This window comes from Empidonax traillii, unplaced genomic scaffold (assembly GCF_003031625.1).
Source record: "Empidonax traillii isolate 1590-97213 ecotype Southwest subspecies unplaced genomic scaffold, ASM303162v1 scaffold23:size2178997, whole genome shotgun sequence".
Taxonomy (NCBI): Eukaryota; Metazoa; Chordata; class Aves; order Passeriformes; family Tyrannidae; genus Empidonax; species Empidonax traillii.
Window position 1 is genome coordinate 871,281 of NW_020955216.1, and position 22,090 is coordinate 893,370.

Sequence of the window (22,090 nt, forward strand, 5' to 3'; positions counted from 1 at the left end):
AGCTATGTGGGAGAACAATTTGGGAACAACAGCAGCTTTGAGTGCACATACCACATAGGGTTTGCTACTCCTTCTACCTAAAATCCTCAGTTAAAAAGATAAAATACTTGGTTCAACTATCAGGTGGGTATCCAGGGATTGAGCTGAGAAGAAGGAAGACCACACAGAATTCCATTAAAACTTCTAAAACCAAAACACTGTACTTTGGAACTTGAGTGCAGAAAAGAAATTATTATGAAGTACAAATCTGCAGTGACTCTGTCCCAGCTGAAACATGTTCTAGGACAGGCTTTACCTTCTGCACTTGCAAATCAAACAGAATAGAAAAATCTACATAAAAGTATCCTCTATCCTGACCGAAAACCACAAACCTCACCACTTGCACATCTTGAAAAAAAATCCATATAGGAATTCTGTTTAGCAATTCTTCCTATTCATATGCCTAAGGAAGTTGTGAAAAGCAGTCAATAAGAAGTTAAACCACCTAACAAGAAATACTATTTATGAGGCCAGCTACTAATGTCACACTAAGTACAAGGCAACACAGGTTCCACACGGCAATCCTGACACCTTTAAAACCTGTTTGCACACCGCTTCTCTATCTGTGTTTGGTGCTCAGGTTGCCATAGCACCCAGGACTCAGTGCTGAAGAAAGTAAAAAATATGGCTTCTGGTTTGGGAGGCAAGGGGAGCTGGGGACTGCACAGTGGAAGAGCCAGGGAAACCAGTGGTGGGTGACCCAAGGCGCAGGAGGTGCAGAACAGAGACAGAACAGCATCCTGGTTGTAACACCGAGTAGTTACGGCAACATGCAGATGAAGGAACAGGTAGCACATGCTACTAAATGGGTTGGTTTTTTTGTTTCCTTCCTTCAACTAATTTTTGGCAGCTACATAAAGCTGTGTGTATATCAAGTACCTGCTTCAAGAGGGTGCTCACCTTTTTGTATCAAAAATCTAGGTTTTGCTATAAAATAAAAAACGGTGAGATAAATCAAATCCCTTAATGTCTGGATAAAAACAAGACAAAGTGGTAGATACAGAAAGTCAAAGGAGAAATCAATAAACAACCCAGGGAGGTGGTGGGAAGCTCTCCAACATTTCTGCTCAGCTTCAGTCTGACCCATTTCCAGTTCAAACTCACGACACCCTTACCAAATTCCCTGTAGTATAAACAATCAGAAGAGGTGTTAACCTGCAGCCTGGTTCTAATGGCAGAGCCTCATCAGCATGGCATTTCAATGAAAGATCATTACACAAACATCTCTTATCTCCTGGACACTGGGTCCAAAGTCAGCCGTTTTGTCAAGTTTCTTTCCAAGCACTTTGAGGTCACAGTCTAAGTGAAGATCAATGCTTTACTTGCTCATATATGAGAGGCTTATGAGCTAAAAGTAAATCATAATAAAAACAAATGCACCACACGCAACCAAACAGGCCTTTGGGTAAGTCAACTAGAACCCAGCTGTTCCACTCCTGCTCCCATCCATCTTGAAGAGAATGTTACTGGAAACACACTAATCGTCATTTATTATACTGTGATGCAGAAAAATCCCAGTTTAAAATCGTTTTGCTGAGAGAAGAAAAGTGATTCAAAAAATTCATTTCCATTCCCTCTTGTCTCATTTCAGCAAAATGACACACAGGCAGCACATTCCAAATTGCTGCCCTGCTTCCAAGGAAAACCATTCATCAGGACTGTCAGAGCAACCTTATAAAGAAAGCAAGATACACAGCCTTGCTCCTTGATGACTCTTCAGAGCTCATCAGCAGAAGCAAAGAAACACAGGACAATATGTGTTGCTTTCGACATACGCCTCTTGAAAACCAATGTAATTTTATAGTCTCTTCCCACTCAGGAAGCAGGATCGTCCAATACAGTGCAATACTACAGTCTTATTAAGGTCAACAGCATACAACAAATTGAAGATACCAGTTTTCTAACACAAGGGGGTAAAACTAAAGTGCTCAAAACATCACTGTCAGGAGTGTACTTTCTGATCCTGAAACCTCAGAGCATGTGTTGATGGAGAGAGAGGTGGTACCCTTACTTCTTGATGCAATTGGTCATAAGAAGATGGACATCCTGTCTCTCATCCAGCAGCAACATGGCACCTAAATACCCAATGCGCTTGTCTGTGAATTTCTGAGAGGCAATGAGCTTGAGGCACTCCAACTGAAAAAAAAAAAAAAAAGGAAAAAAGAGGGGAAAAAAAAAGACAATTAGCTTAAAACTACTTCTTAGCTAGAGGAGAAACAGTTTGAATTTTGATGCATACTAATTTAGGTCTCTCAGAATGCATTTTTAAAAGTGTATTTCATTCCCATTTTGGTGATGTGGAACACAAAGAAAGGTTAAATGACCTGCCCAAAATTCCCAGCAAGCCAGCAGGAAGCTCCTGTGTCTTGAAGCGGCCAGACACTGTTGGCCTTCCATGACCTCAGATATACCAGCTATGTGGATTCATGTTACATCACAAAAGTACACAATAACATACTGAGAGAGATGAGAGATCCATCATTAAAAACAAAATTGTAAAGATCTAGAAATCTAGATCTTGTGTCTTGTTGATTATGCACCAGAAACTTCCGAACCAGACTTAAGAGCCTCTATTTATCTACCAGAGAGAGGGTCAATGCTCTGTAAGTTGGCAAAACAAGGGCATGTAGTGATAGGACAAGGGGCAATGGCTTCAAATGGAAAAAGATCTATAACTAACTTGCTACCTAGGTAAACCTGAGATTATCAGAGATAGTTAAGTTTCTGCACTGCTCTTTAATCTCTGCTGGAATACCTGAAGTCTACTAAAATCATGTGCATTGTAGCCACTACAAACTTCCCTTCACTGTGTAGAAACAGCAACTGAGTCCAATTGCACAGAGGAAATCCCAGAAACAACACACATAGCTGCCACTTGCACTCTGCTGATTAAGAATTTAATCACTAACCCATTTTTAAAATTAGAAAAAAAAACCAAAACAAAACAAAACCAACAAACCAAACCAGAGATATTCTGATATTACTTTACACTAAAATATTTTTCTGTAACAGAAAACGAATCAATGTCTACTTTCCAGATAGGAAAATGAAGATCTCTCCCTCACAAACACTTCCTGTAAGTCTGCTTTAATAACTAGCTGGGGCAGCAAGTAGATGTACATGATGGGTTTGAGGAGGGTCAGACAGAGCTGGCAACATAAAAGGAACTAAAGGGGGCATGCACAGGTAGAGATACAGGGTGTTAGGAAAAGGGATTCACAGCTCCAGCTAGATGGAAGCTTGAACAGGGCAACAGGCACAGGAGAGATGCAAGAAGCACACAGATCACAAGGGGAAGGTTGCACAGGATACTGGTAAGAAAATTAAAGTCCAAGTGACACAGAAAGAAAATGTATGGCCTAGTCACTGCTAAATTCTCACAACCCTGTGGCATCAGAACACACACCCAACTGGGCAAGTTGCTGTCACGTGTGAACACCCAGCTGGTGCAGAGTGACAAACAGGTAAAAAAACCTTGCAAGACAGCAAGTTCAGTTTTTCTAGGTTTAAAGGGGATGAAAACCTAGAATAAACACCTCTGAACAACAAGACCAGTCATCCACAAAGATAACTGAATTTGTACAAATGGGTAAGATCAACCGGGGATAAGGTACAGAATACTAGATATTGAGCTCTCATCTTTCCTGTGCTTTCTGTGAGAGAATAATGCACCTGTGAACCAACGTTTTTTCCTGGGTTTACAAGATACTTTCTTATACAATCCTCTGCAAAAATGCAATGTAAAATTGATGACATCTAAGCTACAGTATGAGAGCCAAAGGCAGAAGATGAATGACTGAGGAAGAGCATAAGAAAACTGATGACTGCAACAGATACTCTAAGAAATATTTCTAGTATTTTTTCATTTAAAAGATATTAGTGACGTTTACCCCATGAAAGGCTGATGAGTTCTTGTTTCATTTGTATATAAATACATGCAAACTAGATGCATGCACAGCAACACGAAGAAACATGATCAGCTGAAGCTCTTACTAGGTCTAATTAGTGGAAAAAATCCTGATACTGTTATATCCATTTCACTCAAGGAACAATTAAAATCTGCTACATCAGTACTGTAACAGATACATTAGCAAAGCTAGATACGATACTGCCATGTAACAAGACTACAACTTACCTAACTTTTACTGACATAACCACTCTGACAGCTACAATTTTTTTGCAAACAGAAACAATAACAAGTTATTTGATCGTTTGTCTAGGCTGTCTGACAACTTCCAAACGTGCACAAATGGCCTTTGCACATTCTCAAGAGACAGCTTGCTCATGCTTGTATTTGTGTACAAGGTATCCTGGGTGAAAGTTGAGGATCCCTGGCTTGGAAGGAACAATACTGTCCATTCACTCCTGGTTACCCCACCCACACTGTTAGTTGCAGGCTCCTTATAGCTTTAAGACAGACTAGCACCACTTGTGGCTCTCCTGTTTTTCACCAAAACATCTGTCATTTACCTCGTCACTCTCAGAAGCTTCCTGTCTACAGTGGGACTGTCTCTCTGCACCACTCCTCTGCTGGAACAGCACGTGTCCTCAGCAGGTCCCCAACTCGCACAAACTACACTCCTCCTGCACAACAGCAGCATCTTGAAAGAATCCTTCCAGGAATAAGCACTAAAGACATGCAAAGGTCTCTAACTCACTCACTTGAAAAATACTTGTTAAAACCCCTTTTCAGCACTGGGATGCTGAAAAGTGGTTCCTGAAGGTGCCTTCAAAATGCAGCAGATAAACTCCATGAGAACCAAGCACATCGAATGAAGTACCCTGCTCTTGAACAGCCAGAATAGATGCTTCTTCTTGAGATGTAGCAATCCTGGCAACAACAGATATTGAATAATCTGCTTTATCCTTCTTTCACCGAGAGTGAATTTACCACTACTGACCAAAGCAGAAACTGCAAGTTATTAGATATCTGACCTAATCTTCTATATGTTACAGAATCGCAAAATATACTGAGTTGGAAGGGACCCACAAGGATCACTGAGTCCAACTCTTAAGTAAATGTCATTAAATACCCGAGTAACAAGATAAAAGAATGAAATTTAAACATGTTTGTAACACAGACCAAGTGCAGAAATTCTCAATGACACTTATCTGTAACACTTATCATTATTCTTACAGCTCTAAGATACCTAAGCCTTAATTTTTGTGACAGGAAATTTCTCTCTTGGACCAGGGAGCCCGGCTATGAAAAGTGTTAAGGACAGAGTAATACACAAATTCACTTGCTCTTACTCAACAACTCATTATCCTGAAAGAAGAATCCAATGATACAGAAGTAAGATGATGCACTTTATATGCAAAAGCACGGCCCACACTCACTCCCTAACACTATTTGCATTTTGATTTCGCTGGTTTGAGCTTACTGTTTTCAGTGATACATATCAGGATTGGAAAATCCAATCATGAATGGAGAGACTCACAAGACATGAAGCTATTTGAAGGGATACAAAAATCTGACTGACTTCAACTCCACTGAAGTCTAGGTTAGATTACCACTAAGAGGACACTTACTGACTTCTAAGCAAAACAGATTGTGCCCCAAAGACTAAGCAAAGCTAAACCTGTCAAGAACTTGTAGATCAAGAACTTCCATCTTCTTGTCTCCTTTTTCTACAATCTGCATCAAAAATAGCACATCAAAAATAAGCCAAGAGATGGAAAACTCATAGCTGCATTCTCCATGTCACCTCACTAAGATGGGGTTGAGGAGCACAACTTCTGATTGCTGGGAACACACCAGCTCTTGTCTGCCTCAAAAACACTGCTTTAGAAGAAAAAGGGTATAGAAATTCCCTTGAAGTATTTGGTATTTTCCACCAGAGACAGAAGTCCAAAGTGCTATTCTGACCCCACCTAAAAATACCTCTGTCTTGGACTGTGGTGTAAGCACTGCTGATCTGCAGACACAGGGGTGGTGAGGTGGAGACAGTACGGCAAAAGCAGACTAAGTTTCAAAACAAAATACGTAAGTCCCCAAACAGCAGATCTCACTAACAAAGTCAAAACTAACTAATGTAAGTTCAGATCATACATGAAAACACATCCCAAAGGAACAAAGCAAAACTGCATGCAGGAATGCTCCGAACAAGTCAGTGTGCCCAAAACCAGAAGGCAGACTGGCATAAGCACAGGGGGCACTGAATTCTGACCTACCTGTCCGAAATGTGCAGGATATCCCAGCATGTGCATATACAGCAGCTTTGCCACGTTTCTGCATCGGTACGTGTTATCTTCCTCTCGGAAGGATGACCGGATAGCAGCACATTCCTTTTGGATCATCTCACGCTCTTCTGCCTGGGTTCTTGCTGTCCGGATGGTCCGGATCAACTCCCGCAGTCTGATGGGGGCTGGCATCCTCTGGGAGAAGAAAGAGGCCTGTAAAACTGGTATTGCACCTAAAGGTTTCATCCTGCTCTCATATTGCTGTGTAGTTTTTTTTAATTTCTTACCCTACCAATATATAAGAAAAAGAATGAAGAAAACATAGGCTGCTTCAGTAGCATGGTTAAAAGTAAATCTGAGAACATGAGGAATTCATTGCACCTCACATTTGCTTTTCCAGAGCATTAGAAATGGGAATTGCTGTGATTTGAACTACCTGCCAATTGAATATGATTCCCCACCTGAAACAGGCAGAAACAGCATTCTGCAAGGTACTCTCATAATCGTATCATCTGCCTCTCTCCAGAAAATCCAGGTTCCAAAGACAGCTGATCCCAGAATCAAGACAACTTGGGTCAGAAATCCTTTACAAAACACAACTCCATTTAATAACTTCCACAAGATTTAACACAAGTGCGTCAGATGGCCACGCTTCAAAACTCCTGCAAACCTGTGCCATACGCACTTCCTTCATAGCAGTGTAGAAGTCAGCAGAAAAGCAGATGGAAGAGTAATCCTAGTTGTGTGGATATTTCAGAGAATCCTGTTTTAAAAATAAATAAATCAAGTTGACACCATCCTTTTATCACATCCTAAATAGAACCAATTTCTGTGAACCAAACAAACCCTGTGACACTACTATCTGGTGGCACTGGTATGAAAAGAGTGTGCAAGAACTTTCAAGAATAGCTTCACCTCATCAGATGGAATACTGATGGAACCATCTGACCCTGAGAGCAATGCAGTCCGTCAAGTATCTGGTAAGAGGGAAGTGGCTCTCAAACAGGAGCGAAAGTTTAAGATTATGTTCAACAGTTGAACTTTTTAGTTCACACTCACCAAAGCTCACTTCTGACCTTCTGGGAGCTCACACTACACAAGCATCTTTACAGCCTTCTTTCATGCATGCCAGCCAGTGAACAGAACCAAGCCTTTCTGATAACAGATAATGTCCCACAACTTGTAAAAAGTTGCCATGGCAGTCTGTTACAGACTTTTGTCTGGGTCACCATCCCCCCAGAACAGTGTGTCATACATTTTAAGCATTACCATAGCAGAAGAAGATGTGCATTCAAGTACTGTGCTAACTAGCTTGCATGACACCACAGAAAGGCTGGGACACACACAGAGCTGAGAGGGGGCTTGTTTGCTTTCAGAAAAGCAGAGAGAGATGTATGTTCAACAAGCAAAGGCAGCCCCACAGTAAGCCAGCCAAAGCCGGGTCTGTAAGTCTCAATTATAAACTCATCCATAACACTAAGCCTCTTCGGCCAAACCAACTAGACTCCTCATATTTCAGTTCCCTGTCTTCATACCTAGAAAGTTTGAATTTACAGAGACACAAAGCATTCAGTTTTGAAAATGGAAGAGGTGTTCTTCCTGCATAAGTATCCCAAAATGCTGACATGCATAGGATCAAGGTTACTGGACACATTATTCCTTAGTCTTGCCTTGTCTCTCCACGTGAATCCATAACACTTCCTCACATTACTGTGATATGAATAAATTAGCTGTTGCTATGCACTCCTGCTGCACTAACAAGCATCACAGAAATAGTCAAAGAGAAGTAAGACTCTCCAGAAGTCCTTCCCTGACCATTCCCTCTGCTGCTTTCCCTGCACATTCTACAGTTCTTCTGCATCCTTTCTGAAGGGAAAGGAGGGCAAAATGCTGCACTCAGCACCTGAGAGAAAGATGTACTATTGATTTATTTATATAAAATATCTCCTATTTTGCTCTCTACTATTTTCTTAATAATTGGTAACAATCATTTTGGAGTTCTGATTGCTACAAAGTTCTAGTCAATGAAAAGGAGAATTGAACAAAGTTATCATATATTTTAAGTGCAACTTTCTATGAATATTTTTTTCCATCCTTCCCCGGTGTTCAGGCAGGACTTCTACCTCACTGAGAAGGCGGGTACAGTGAAAACAAACACTGAAGATCCAACAGGACTTCACCCAAACATCATCCAGGTGCTGAACAAAATGAACAGCCCATATTTACAAATGCCCTTGCATAAATAAAGAATCAGCAAGGCACACTGTAAAGATTATTTCTTCTCCTCACCTCACAACCACAGGAAAGCAATCAGAAACCAGCACAGAACGCAGAGAATTGATGAGTAAGCCTCAACAGCCAAATTCTGAGGGTACCTGCTGTTCTCACTCATGTAACACACTGACACACAGTTCCACAGACACAGTCCAACCTGAGACTGCCTAAGAGCACCTGCATCCCACACCAGCTTCCTGCCTGATGAGAACAGAACAATTCAGAACTGCTCTGATGGAGGACAAAATCAAGGACAAAAGACAAAGCTATCGTTTATTTTCCACCATTGAGAACTTCTGTCTTTTTGCTGCAACTACATACTTCTTTTCTTTCAGTCAATATTAAATCATTGAGCTTTTAATTATACCTTTGAATGCTTCCCATAAAAAAGGTTTTGCACCCATCTCTGTAAAATAGTGTCTCCCCCCCAACAAATCACCTCACATGCTTATCCTAGAAGCTTGAGCTCCATTCTCGTGCACACAATCTTCCAGCATTTCAATGCAACACAGTTCCCATGCAACATAGCACGTGTGGTTTTCTTCCCCTCCACAAGCCTTCTCTTAATACCAAGAAATTCTTGCAGCAGGTACCTGTGCTCTGCCTTCATCGACTTTCAGATTCTTTTGCATGTTAATACCTAAGAAATCTCATCTCAGTTTGGAGTTTCAGACATTGCAAATACGCATAAGAAGTAGATACTGCAGATGAGAAGAAACTCTGGACAGGAGAACACTTAAATTCAGAAACATTTCAGAAGAGATTAGCATTTACCTATTCTCAACAATACCAAAGTCTATTATAATGCCAACAGACATTCAATGCAACAACAGCAAGAAAACAGTATCATCTACCAACAGCAGACCTGGAATTTTAATTTAGTTGGTGCCTAAGTGCTGCTTACAACTTCCTCCAAAGTAGCAGATCTTGTTCTTCAAGATTAGTTAACATTTTTCACCAGCACAGGCACATGCTTTTAGTCTTCACACATTAACATAAATTACAAGGCAGTTTTTTGAAGTAGTTACCTATTTCCTCCTTTGGTTTACAGCAGAAGTTTCCCTTGGCCATTTCTTTGCTAACTACAAGCTCCACAAATCAGGCCCCGAGTAAAACCCAAGAGTTAATATTTACAATATCTGGTAGGACTGCACACAGAATTCTTTGCCCCTATCAGATCTGTTTCCCCTTTCTCATTGTGAAGGCCCTGCTCCTCAGAAGAACCTACTATCGAGATCAAAACTTCTAAGAGTCAGATACCTAACTCAGATTAGTTCAAAGGGTGGCTGCTGTCTAGGTTCCTTTGAAAAAAGAATTCCAGCTTTTTTTCTTTTCTCTGGATTGCATGACAGGTGCTACCTCAGTGATTCTCCTCCCTCTGCTATTCAGGAATCCTTCCCCCAAACCAATAAAAAGGCATCCTCTCTTTACACAACTCATTCCTACTAAACTATCCAGAAGTGAGAAAACAACAAATATATCAAGAAAACAAAAGCTGTAATGCATTAAAACACTTAATTTTCATCTAAATTATGCTGTTAAATCAGTATTTTCTGCTCTTTTATGGTCTTTTACTAGTTAGCTTGTAACATTTCAGAGTTGAAGATTTTATTCAACGTGCCATTATACCTAAAATATTTGAGTATAGAACTTTACCAGAAGTCTCTCTTAGAACACAGTCACATTCAAATACGGTGAGTCACCTTTTATATTTACAAGAAGTACCTAGTATTACCAAAACCCACCTTGAAAATGCTCAAGTGCTTCAGTCAAGCTATGTTACTCCATCAGGAATTGCAGTGTAAAGACAAAGGACAGACTATCCTTAAATGTTGAGTTGATACCTTCTTCTCTGGAAACTCTTCGGAAATATTAGCTTATGTCTAAAATGTCTAATGTGTCTCTATGGTAATGATATTTAAAAAATTAACAGTTGCTCTATAACTTCTTTAGGACAAATTATCAGACATTTAACAGTATAACATTCCATTATTATTTAGCCTTGAATTCCAGAAACATTAAGACAAAGGCCATCAAAGCTCAATCAATTATTCACAGAAGGGCTCTACTGTTTGGGGAAATAGTCTGAATTTCCAGTTCTACTGAGACACACACCAAGTTACAGCTTTTCCTGTAAACAGTCTTCCTGAAGTCGGTTCTGCCCAGAAAGCACCCCAAGCCTGAAGCAGCGCACATTTCCCACACATCTAAAATACACACCTCCCCTTGCTCCACCCCAGTGCGCACAGGCAATCACACTCCTCAAGCAAACACAGCTTTCAGGAAGTTGCACAATGAAAGCCTGACCCAACTCCCAACTGAAATCAGTAGCAGAACTCCCCCACTTGTTTTGGTCCCACTGAATCCAGCCTCCTGCACACAGGAGCAGAGGATCTGTCTGCAATGTTGATATACAACACTGATGGCCTCAACTCTACACTGCTATCAGTGAGATTCACACTTCTATCAGATGATTTAAAACAAAGATACACTGGCAGTAAAACCAGAAATATGCACTGCGAGCAGAGATGAAGCTGTGAACAAAAGTAGAGGTATTGGCACATGGTGTAGTATTATCAATATTTATACAGAAAACAGTAAACATCAAAGTAAGGAGCACCATCATCCTCAAGGGCAAAGGCAATACAAAGAGTTGAGGGAAAGGGCAACCAACCATGTAGCATGCTAAGAGGAACATTCTCTCCTGAGAAAAACCTATTGGATACAAGAGAATTAGAAAGTAACATCAGAAAATCAGGAAGAAATTAAGGCAGCAGGGGGCTTCCAAATGCATTCTCGTAATAAAAGGCATCAGGCTTATGCTTCGCTTTATACAAAGACAGCTGAGGGAGAGGAGGAAGGTCAAGTAAGGAAAAGAGTGCCCCAAAATGAGAGAGACAAAACAGTTTTGGAAGAAGTGATGGTCCCACTTCCAGTTACATGTTAAAAAAAAACGAACAAGAAATGTAGCACTAAAGTATAGAAGAAGCGAGGCAGGGCCTGCTCAGGGCCAGAGGGGAAGGGGAGAGGCAGGGGAGGACCTATTCTCACAGACCCTGGGTGAGCACTGACCCTACTGCCCCCTCCCACTCTCTGTGGCCACGGGCACAGCCCCACAGCACAACTCAGCACACTGGATGAGGCTCCCACTCCTGCACAACTGTGCACACACCCCGAACCAAACAGCTCCTCAACTGCCTTCAAAAGATACGCTGAGCTCCCAACCACTACAAACATTGATCTCAACAGCTGACCAAAAAGAAAATAAATGTTTCCCTTTTTTTAGCTGCTAACAAAGGTAAGAAGAAGAATTAGCACAGCTACACAGCTGATCAGCACGGCAGTTGCAAGTAGAAATCCAAATTTCCTGGTTTCCACTTCTATACTTCAATCACCACTGACCTATATTGCCTTTGTATTTATTACCTACTTCTAGTTCCCTCGCTATTTTAATCTGTAATCTGCCTATTTTACTTCCTGTTCACTTCCCTGTACAATTAGAGTTTAAACAAACAAACAAAAAAAAATTAGCTACTACTTTGTGACTAAAAACCCCCCACTCTTCTTTACCCTGGTTAATGCCAGATGAAAGACAGGATGCCTCATTTTTACATTCATACATATAAACTTCACAACAGGCCAGGTAACTTCAGCTATGCCCTAGGAAGTTTTAGTCTTCAATTTTATCTGCAGCATCTCTGCCAAACAGCAGGTACAGGTTGTACTAATACCTGTGATATCAGCAGATTCACTTGTGCTCATGTTACTGTAGCTGTTTTTCAAGATACAGCCTCATCATATATTTACTTATTAACACCCAAACTTTCCTCCAGTGAAGGACTTGGGTGGTACCAAGGCACAGCAGACACTCTTCCCCAGAGAACAGCTGAGTATCATCTACAAGTTAACATCACCTTCAGTCAGAAGAGTTTGCCCTGTCACTAAAAAATATGAAGAGGTCAAACAACCCATCTCCTGAAGTTATACATTGCCCACTCACAAATACAAATATTCGCACTAGAGAGGCTCAAGGAGCTCTACTGAGTGAGTGACATCAGCTTTAGCAGCAGTTAAGATTTCCACGAGCCCCCACACTTGGAAAGGCAACGTTCCAAACCTGAACTGCACCGAGCAGGGCAGGCTGTGTGTGCCCGAGAACAGACAACCTGGGTTCCTTTGCTGCTGCCCACAACCTCCTCACACAATGGCCTGACACGCTCACTCACCCTGTTAGACAGTGATGCCACTACAAGACTCTGCACACAAGGAGCTACCAAGAACCAGAACATTTCTGTATCCCTTTCTCTCTCACACAAAACTACAAAGGTGCTACAGGATCCCTCCCATCCCTACCACATCACCTTCAGGAAAACAGATCGGCAGTCACAGGAACACAAAAGAAAAGAAAAAAAAAAAGGAAGATTATGGGGTTTTTTATCATAAAAAGAGGAAGGCTGAAAGTTATCTTACACGCTGGAAACACTGAAGTTGGATCCCTTCACAAAACAATTACCACAGTCTTTCCCCTCCTCAAGTCATAGGAATTTAAATACCTTTCCCCTCCTTCTCCCAGGCCAGAAGAATTAAGGGGTTCACACTGAGCCCCTCAGAAAAAAACACAAGATCTCCTGCCTTCGCTGAGCTCGAGTACCCAGTAAGTTTTCAAACTCTGTGCCAAACAGGAGTGCACAGGAGGAGGCAAAAGAAAGAATTAGGCAACAGAATGGGACATACAAATAAACAAAGGGAAAAATACCTAGTGCAGTTTAGAGGAGCAGTGGTGGTGAAACAGGGGTACAAAAACCTGCTGTGCTCTATAACACAGAAATGGAACAGAAAAAAAAAAAAAAAAAAAAAAAAAAAAAAAAAAAAAAAAAAAAAAAAAAAAAAAAAAAAAAAAAAAAAAAAAAAAAAAAAAAAGAGAAAAAGAAAACAACACAAAATTCCCAGCCATTTTAAATGTGGGATGTTGGAGCACCATGCAGGGGAAAACACATACATATTCTACTCTGTTTAAGCCACTACAGACCAAACACCTTCTAGCCACACGTGTCACATGTGTCCAAAGGTGTTCCACTGGGATTCTGTGCTGTCCCATTAACATCTCAAGCATCAGAAACTGAAATACATCATTCAGCACTTTTACACATCACTTACAACATAATAAAAAGCACACCTGTTCCATCTGCTAACTTTAAAAACAAATCTCAGTATTAAAAAAAATAAGCATATATAGTTTGTCTCATAGTTTGTGCGAGAAGAGAACTCAACCAGCCTCGACGAAAGGACTTGAAGCCGCCCTGACAGACCGGCCGTCAGACACAGCTCACTGCGAACGCCTCTGGCCGGACTGTGCCTCTCCCGCCCGCTGAAACCCCTGATAGCTGGTGAACACGGCAGGCACTGGGGAAGCCGTAACGCTCGGAGCGGCTGCACAGCTCGAACAACCACGCTCCGGCGGCAGGACCGGCACAGGTCCCGGCTGCTCCCGGGACGGCCACAGGCCCCAGCACGGACCGGCCCGGGCTGCGCTACCCGCGGGCACGGCGGCACAGCCCTCCCCGGGGAACGGGCCGAGCCGGACACGGAGCGCTCCTGGCGCCCGGGCAGGCGGCCCCGCGGCGCGGGGCAGAGTCTGAGGCGGTCGAGCCGCCGGGTGGAGGCAGCGGCGCCTCCGGAGGCAGCGGGAGGGCACCGGGCGGCCCCGCGAGCAGAGCGACCGCGGCCCGGCCACGGAGCTCGGGGCAGACAGAGGCAGCGAAGCTCGCGGGGCCCCGAGCAGTGAGTGGAGCGGCGGCGAAGCCCCGGGCCCGGCGGCGGCGCCCAGGTCGATCCCACTCACCGGGCCGGTCCCTGCAGCGGCAGCGGCGGACGGAGCCGGGCATTCAAAATGGCGGCGGCGCGGCCGCAGCACCGATACCGCAGGCGGAGGGATCCGCGCGCCGGCTCGCTCGCCGCGGCCCCTCGGGCTGTCCCGGCGGCAGGTGGAGGCACGGCCGAACCGGGCTGGGCCGGAATGGGCGAGAACGGAGCGGGGGCCCCGGGGAACAGCCGGCGGCGCGGCGAGAAAGGCCCTCGGCACTATTTTTTTTTGGCGGAAGCACCCGCGGGGCTGGTTTGACGAGATGCAGTGCGTCTGCACCGTGGCAGTCCCTGATGACATCACGAGAGGGGTGGTCCAGGCGGCGCGCGCTCCCGGCGGCGGGGCCGGGCGGGTCCCGCCGCCCGCGCCCGGGGTTCCGGGGGGGCCCGGGGGACTCCGGGACCGCTCCCCGCCCCCAGCGATCTCGCCCTGCTGAAGCGTCCGCTGGCGGCGGAGGGAGCGAGGGTGTACAGCTGCCCCCGCCCCGGGCAGCTCTTCTGTCCGCCCTTCCAGGACCTTTTGTCACCGCAACGATCACCGAATGCCGAGAAACTGCCTTCTGCGGGGCTCCGGCCAGCAGCGCGGGCCCGGCGGGACACTGCGGGGGTGCGAGAAAGGGAGCGTGCTCCTTCAGAGCGCAGGTTCCCGCAGGTGAGCCGGGGGGTGCCCGCGCGGGGTGCGGGACCGACAGGCCCCGCACGGCGCTGCCGCCGGGCCCGCCTCGGGCCGACGCGGCCGGTTGCCACGGCAACGGCGCTGCGGCTGCCCCGTGACGTCATCCGGGCGCGGCGGCGGCAGGGCCCCCGCCGGCGGGTGAGGCGCTTCTGGAGCGGCGTGCTCGTCATCGCGGCGTCCGCGTCATCGCCGCGCGCCTCGGGCTGGGAGGAGCCGGTGTGGGCACCGGGCGGGCCCCGGGCTGGACCGGGACATGGCGGGTGAGCCGCGGGCACCGGGTGGGTCCGCGGGGCCGGGCCGGGACATGGCGAGTGAGCCGCGGGCACCGGGCGGGGCGGCAGCGCGGCCCGGGCTCCGGAGCCGGGGGTGGGGCGGTGACCGGGCTCGGGCGTCTCCCGTGCCCGGGGTACCGGCCGGGGCCGCCGCCGTGCCCGTGCGCGGGACTCACGGTTCCCTCTGTTCCTGGCGCAGGTGAGGCGGCGGCGGGCGGCGCGGATCCGGGAGCCCGCCCGGGGCAGCCCCGGCGGGTGCCCCCATGAAGGAGCGCGGCGGCCGGGGCAGCCAGGACACCTCGGGGCGCCATGAGAGCGGGCCACGAGCGGAGCCAGGAGTGCCTCCCGCCAAAGAAGCGGGACCTTCCCGCCGCCAGCGCCGGCACCGAGGCGGGACGGGCGGGGGGCCCCCAGGGCTCGGGCTCGGGCCCGGAGTGGGCCCGGACGGCCGGGCCGGGTCCCGCCGCCCCCCGCTACGCCCCTGGCGAGGCCCCCGAGGCGGCGGCGGGGCTGACGGTGGACCAGTACGGGATGCTCTACAAAGTGGCACCACCGCCTGCCACCTTCTCCCCCACGGGCCTGCACCCCGTGGTGAACGTGAGCCCGCTGTCCCCTGCCTTCAACGTGAGCTCACCCATCATCCAGCACCCGGGGGTGCCCTTCCCCCCCATCCACTACGCGCAGATCCCTCCGGCCTCCTTGCAGCTCATCGGGTCCCACTACACAGTGCCCTACGCCGTCCCCCCTGCCTTCCTGCCTAGTCCTCTCCTATCTCCTTCCACCAACCTCGCCGCCCCCCACGTCCCCCACTTTGTGCCATATGCCTCCCTGTTTGCGGAAGAAGCTGCTCCTTCCCCCCAGACTACCTCTCCCACCCACAGCTTCAACAAATCCGCCTCTGCAGCCTCTCCTGGGCAGGTACAGCACCACTCTGTGCCCCAGCTGGACATGGCCCCAGGCAGAATTCCTGTTTATTATCAGATGTCCCGCCTCCCCCCAGGGTATTCTGCCTACGAGGCACCTGCAGCAGGCGGGAGCCCAGTGTCTCCTCAGCAGGACAGTCAGCTGAGCTCCGAGGTGACTGCAGCCAACGGTGGGCAGAGGCCTCTGGAGCAAAGCGTGGCCAGGAGGCCCAGCGAGGCCATGGACTCTGCCAGCAGTGCAGCTGAGGACTGCCAGCCCCCGGGGGCTGCAGCAGGAGGTGTGGGTGACGGACAGTTCCTGCCAGGTTACCAGATGCTGGGAAGAGAGATCTCTGTGCCAGCTCACAGGAGCACCCCAGACGCTGATCTGGAGGTTCAGAGGGTGGTGGGAGTGTTGGCGTCTCAGGATTATCATGTTCTGGCAGCCCCAAGGAAAGATGATCCAAGCCCTTTGAACCTTTGCCATAATGTCTCGGATGGGCAGGAAGACATGATGAGAAACACCATGGATAGGGCTGGGAACAGCCAATCCCGGAGCCCATGTGGAATGTCCCCCGAGGAGGCTGTTAGACAGAGACAGTTAACCAAAGGAATGGTGGTAGCCAATGGCAAGCCAGTCCTTGTTCCTGTTGGATCTGAGCCCGTCAGGTCTTCCGCTTCAGAAGCCCTGGTGAAGCAGAGCCCAGATGCACAGGCTCGAGGAAGTGTGCTGGAAAAGGAGGTGGCCCAGCTGCAGCCACCCAGCTCCTCCCAGCTGCCCTCTCACTTCATGAAAGGAGCCATCATCCAGCTGGCGACGGGAGAGCTGAAGCGAGTGGAGGACCTGCAGACTCAAGACTTTGTTCGCAGTGCGGAGGTGAGCGGGGGCCTGAAGATCGACTCCAGCACTGTGGTGGATATTCAGGAAAGCCAATGGCCTGGGCTTGTTACACTGCATTTTGTGGTTGGGGAGCAACAAAGTAAAGTGAGCATTGATGTGCCCCCGGAGCATCCCTTCTTTGTGTATGGCCAGGGCTGGTCCTCCTGCAGCCCAGGGCGGACTGCTCAGCTCTTCGCTTTGCCCTGTCACAGGCTGCAAGTGGGGGATGTCTGCATATCAATCAGTTTACAGAGCATGAATGGCAACTCTGCTTCTCAGGCCAACTCCCCTCTCACAGATCAGCTGGGATCTGCCAGGGAGAGATCGGAACGAACAGCTCAGGGGCTCCGAGAGCCACCTGACAGAGCTGCTGAAAGGAAGAGCCACACGGACAGGGACAGCGCGGCCCAGAGCGCTCGCGCAGAGCCCCCTCAGCCTGAGGCTGGCACTCAGCACAGCTGGACAGCCCCAGGCTTCCAAAGATACAGCATGCAGGCGGAGGAGCCTCGGCCCTCCCTGCTCCGTCCCTCTTTCATTCCCCAGGAGGTGAAGCTGTCTATCGAAGGGCGTTCGAATGCAGGGAAGTGATCCCATGGAGGTGTGAGCTGGGGCAGCCCCAGCAGGTGAGCCTCCCCCTCAGGTGGAGGAATTGCACAGACTCTGTGACAGGTTCACCAGCAAGGCTGCTTTCTGCCCTGCAGGGCTGGCTCTATTCCAGTTCCGTGGCTGACCAGTCCCTCTTGGGGAGTCAGGAGGGCTCCAGTGCCTCAGGGAGCAGCGACAGGCTTAGCTGGGATGGGGAGCAGGGACGTGCTCGTGAGCATGCAATGAGAGCATTCCAGAGGCTGGAGGCTGGGGCTTTCTCCCACCTCCAGGGATAACTGACTCCCTGCAGGGCAGGGGCTGAGCATTCAGGACAGGTGGGGAGATGAGGAGGGCAGACACGGCTTAAAGTAGCAGATAAAATTGCTGAAGATTTTATTCCTCCTTTCTCGTGATGGGGAGAGATGGGTCCCCACTGGAGTCAGGGGGCTCTACTCCCAGTATCCCCTTTCTTCACACATGCACTTTAAAAGGACCGTTCACTGACGGAGCTCTCGAGGGCAGGACGGAGGTGCTTCTCTGGTGGTTCTGATTAATGTCTCTTCCACTGAATCCAACTGCTCTTTCTTCTTGCAAAGAATGTACAGATTTGAATGATTCACAGAAATTCAAGAGGAAGGACCAAAAGGATGGTTTTGGGTGTAGGTGAATAGGGAACTTGACCACTTGGGATGGGACACAAGTTGAGCTGGGAGACATTTAGTTTCCTGCTATAAAATACATTAAATTGTTTGCCACCAAATCAAATCTTTCTTCCCATGCTAGTAACTTTAAAAAAAGGTCCTGGGCTTATAAATTTGCCGAGTCTTTGCCTAGGGATGAATGGGGTTGGGTTTTTTTATCTGGTTGGATTTGGGGGCTTGATATTTTGTTGATTTGTATTTTTTTAAAGCTGGATTAAAATATGTTCAGCATTCTCCAGGAAAGGATGAAAACATCCTTTTTGTGTGAGAAGACCGAGGCTATTTTGTAATTAAGTCAGAAAAAAAACAACATTCTGGGTGGGTAATTCTTCCCTGCAGGCAGTTTCCTGAATAAGTTCTGGACAAGAGACAAGTGTTTGTGCATGTGCAGGCAAGGTAAAAAGTTCCTGCTAAGTACACTATGATTTATGTAGGAGCTCTAAAAATATCACAGCATCACAGGGCATTTTGGGGTGTTTTTTTTTAGTTTTTCTGATGCTTCACTTTGGAGTTCCTCTGTAGAACAACATGGTAAAATCAAGAGTAGTCTCTTTCATGGTGAGACTTAATACAATTGTGTATGAATACCTCATTGTGGTGATAACACTCTACTGAGTGAAGGCTCCTGTAGTTACACTAATCTGCCCTCTCTGATGGTGTATTATGACACCAGCTCCAACTGCTCAGCCAGGATAAAGAATGGTCACTGTTCTGGGGAGGAAAGAGTTTTCACTGACTTAACCTGGGTTAAGTATTCCTTGCGTTAAGGTGCCCATCTCTGTGCTAGGACCAGGCTTTGGAGAGGGCTTTTCTCAGTGTGCAGAGCCCTTATGTCCAGCATGCTGTTTCTGTCTCCCTGCTCTCATCTTCCTAAACTTTCTGTCAGGTGTGCCTGACTCCTGGGGCACCGCTCCTCCCTGTCACAGAATGGTGTGTGTCAGCACTTCTTGCAGTGGTGCTGCCTGAGGGCTGTTCTGCACTCACTAGGAGTGTGTCCTGTAACGGGTTGGCTTCTATGGCTTCTACTGTGTGATGGGCAGGTGCTCTGCCTGGGTATCAGGCAAGTTAGAGAGTCTCCAGAATGTCCCTTCCATCCCACTCCTGTTTTCCTAGCACATTGCTAGCCGTTTCTGTTGCCTTTGAAATGCCTGCACCTGGACAGACTCTCTTCAGGCCTTAGGTGGGATGTGCTAATCATGCCTTCAGTGTTTGTGCCTCATGGGGCTCTCCAGAGCGAGGGGCTGCCTGTATCATGTGTAGCTGCTCCCAAATGACACACTACTTTGGATCTCATCAGCTGTATTTGAGATGTGTGAAGTCACGGTGATGCTGTCGGGTGAAGATTCTGCCTCCTCAGGTGCAGCATCTGCTGGAAAAGACGCTGTTTTCACAGCCCTGTTTGTCAGTGAAGTGTCCCCCTGGGCCCCCATCACCTGGGGGTGTCACAGCTCCTGTTCACTGGACTCTCCTACACAAAGACCTCGACTAATGTTGGTAATCAGTACTTAATGCTCAGGATACCCGAGTTGTCTGTGGCCAGAGGCTGGAGACAGAGGAGCCCAGGTTCTTGTGCATGTTCTTTGGTTGGTGCACGCAGAGGAATTGAGAGCTGTGAAAGCTGAGGAAGGGATCTCACATTCATGTGGCGGTGAATGTAGAGGGGCTGGCCACACCATAGAGGAGAGGGAATGTCTGAGCAGCTTAGGGTGCAGAGTCCCTCACATGTGTGAACACAGGAGTCTGTCTGAGCGAGGATTTGAAGAGCCTGCCTTATCCCGTGTGTGTTACTGTGACTCCTCCCTGGTCTCAGCCACACTGTGCCGTGGTCTGAACGGGCAGCACATATGACTGAGGCAAGATGCTTTGTGGCTAAAACAGCTTTGTATTGTAGGCAGCTGAAGGGCTGTGAAGGTGCTCACCCTCATTGTTTACCTGGCTGCTGACCTGGACTTTGGCTTGCTGCACCTCTGTTGAGTGCAGTCCTGAGCTCTGTGGAACAGGCCAGAGTGAACTGGACCTCAGTCCTTCTTCCCAGACTCCCTGTCAGTCCCACTGTTGTGCATGTTTCAGCTGCCAGCTCCTCCCTGGCGGCAGTGCTTTTGGGCACAGCTCAAGGCAGGGCACTGAGCCCTGGAGAATCTGTGCATCTGGCTGCTTGCCCCAAACGGTGGGCAAGAGGGGACCACTGAAGGTCCTCCTGCCCAGCTCAGCAGTACTGGTATCACTGGAACCTGTCCTTACAGGGCTGGTTGTGTGGCTCAGCACTGCAGTGGTGGTTATGCTGATCACTGAGACTCTCCTGAGACAGGGAGTGTGTGAGATAGGCTCTGCTGCAGGCAGAAAGGCTGTGAATGAGCCCATGGAGGAGACTTTTATTTCTTGGGTTTACAGGGAAAGGAGGAGATAAAGCCAGGAAAACATTGTGGAGTGGGATGGTTACCTGGGCTTTTCTGCTGGCAGAGATGTGACAGACTTCTCAGAGAAATACGTTCCTGCTGCTATTGTGAAGGAGAGGAGAGCTGTGGTGTGTCCTGCCTGGAGGAGGAGGAGCCCTCCTGGCCCTGGTCTTACCCAGCTCACACTCTGCAGCAGGAGTCAGTGGGATGCAATACTGAGTGTCTGTAGCCATCTGTCTCATCCCATGGAACATTCCTCGGGTCAGCTGCCCAGCGGAGCCAGGCCTGTCATTCACAGCAGAGAGTGCTCATGCCTACAACTATGCAGAGGAAGCTCTGTCTGGAAGAGAGGAAGCTGCAGAGGGCCCTCTGCCTTCCCCTTCCAGCCACTGAGCAGGTATAATGCACTTTTCACATTAAGTGTCCCTGTCCCCACCCCCACACTTGAAGTCACTTTGCCCCATAGAGAACTAACAATCCTTGTTACTCAGAAAATATTGTTAAAGAAACTACAGCAGCTGGAGTAGCCCAAATGGTAGTTCCTGCCCGCAGCAGCACACGTGCCTTTCCCCAGCATCACTCACAACTGCTCCTTGTCTTTCAGGCTGTCCTAGGGCCTGACCCTTTGCAGAAGCTGCTACGATGGCCATGAGTGCACATTCTGAACAGTTTGGCCCCCGATGTTCCATGTATGGCTTAAAAGGTTGATGGTCCAGGCCCTTGCACAGCCTTCACACCTGGGATTGCCCCTAAGGTCCTTCCAGGCTGCTGCTGCCAACGTGCCCCTGCACACTCGGGTTGTTTTCAGCTTTCATGGCACCTTAGCGCCGGGGAGGGTCTGCCCAGAGACAGACAGACAGACACAGGGGGGCCGGCTGGGCTGCCCTGAGGCAGGGAGGTGTTTGTAGATAAGTGCTGACCCCTCACTATAACCCCAGTATATGGCTGTATTAACATGTAACCGACGCAGTGTATCTAAAGCCTTAGAACTAGTCAGGTGCTCCCCTCCAACCTTGTCCCTGCCCCTTTCCTCCTACCTGATCTTTAACAAAGCATTAATAATTCTAAGGATAATCTCTATTTTGTTGTGCTTTTTTTGTAACTGTTTTAAATAAATCAATTTGTACTGTATATTTGTACTTTTGGTGAGATCCTTTCTCCTGTTTTACCATTTTAAGTCTGTACTTGGCTACACACAGATTGTATTTTTATTGTTAATGCTCTTATGAATATTGCATTTAACTTGTTGACTCTGTAAACACAGTATATATCTATATATATATATCTCTATATATAAACCAATAGCTTTTCCTTTGGTGT

The 22,090-nt window shown here is 47.7% G+C and overlaps 2 protein-coding genes across 5 annotated transcripts in view; one reads left to right on the forward strand and one right to left on the reverse strand.

Annotated features, from left to right (window-relative positions):
• AP1G1 (adaptor related protein complex 1 subunit gamma 1) overlaps positions 1-14,895 on the reverse strand; it is a 39,576-nt gene extending 24,681 nt beyond the window's left edge. The window contains exons 1-3 of one of the 2 annotated variants that reach the window (XM_027903140.1): positions 14,876-14,895; positions 6,214-6,417; positions 2,051-2,175 (exon numbers count right to left, since the gene is read on the reverse strand). In XM_027903140.1, coding sequence (XP_027758941.1) covers positions 2,051-2,175; positions 6,214-6,414 — 326 coding nt within the window. In that variant the 5' untranslated portion in view covers positions 6,415-6,417; positions 14,876-14,895. Of the gene's footprint in view, positions 1-2,050; positions 2,176-6,213; positions 6,418-14,338; positions 14,472-14,875 lie in introns of those variants that run through there. The other variant, XM_027903146.1, reaches the window with a different exon arrangement.
• ATXN1L (ataxin 1 like) lies at positions 929-22,081 on the forward strand. Of its 3 annotated transcripts, XM_027903163.1 has the most exons (4): positions 929-931; positions 14,824-15,010; positions 15,506-17,711; positions 20,766-20,847. In XM_027903163.1, exon 3 carries the CDS (start codon positions 15,616-15,618, stop codon positions 17,674-17,676), a length of 2,061 nt encoding a protein of 686 aa, XP_027758964.1. In that variant the 5' UTR covers positions 929-931; positions 14,824-15,010; positions 15,506-15,615; the 3' UTR covers positions 17,677-17,711; positions 20,766-20,847. The 3 variants fall into 3 exon arrangements, with proteins under 3 accessions (XP_027758964.1, XP_027758959.1, XP_027758974.1); XM_027903173.1 differs by lacking the exon at positions 929-931 and having other exon boundaries at positions 15,506-17,085; positions 20,766-22,081; XM_027903158.1 differs by lacking the exon at positions 929-931 and having other exon boundaries at positions 14,797-15,010; positions 15,506-20,897.
• Positions 22,082-22,090: the final 9 nt, after the last annotated feature.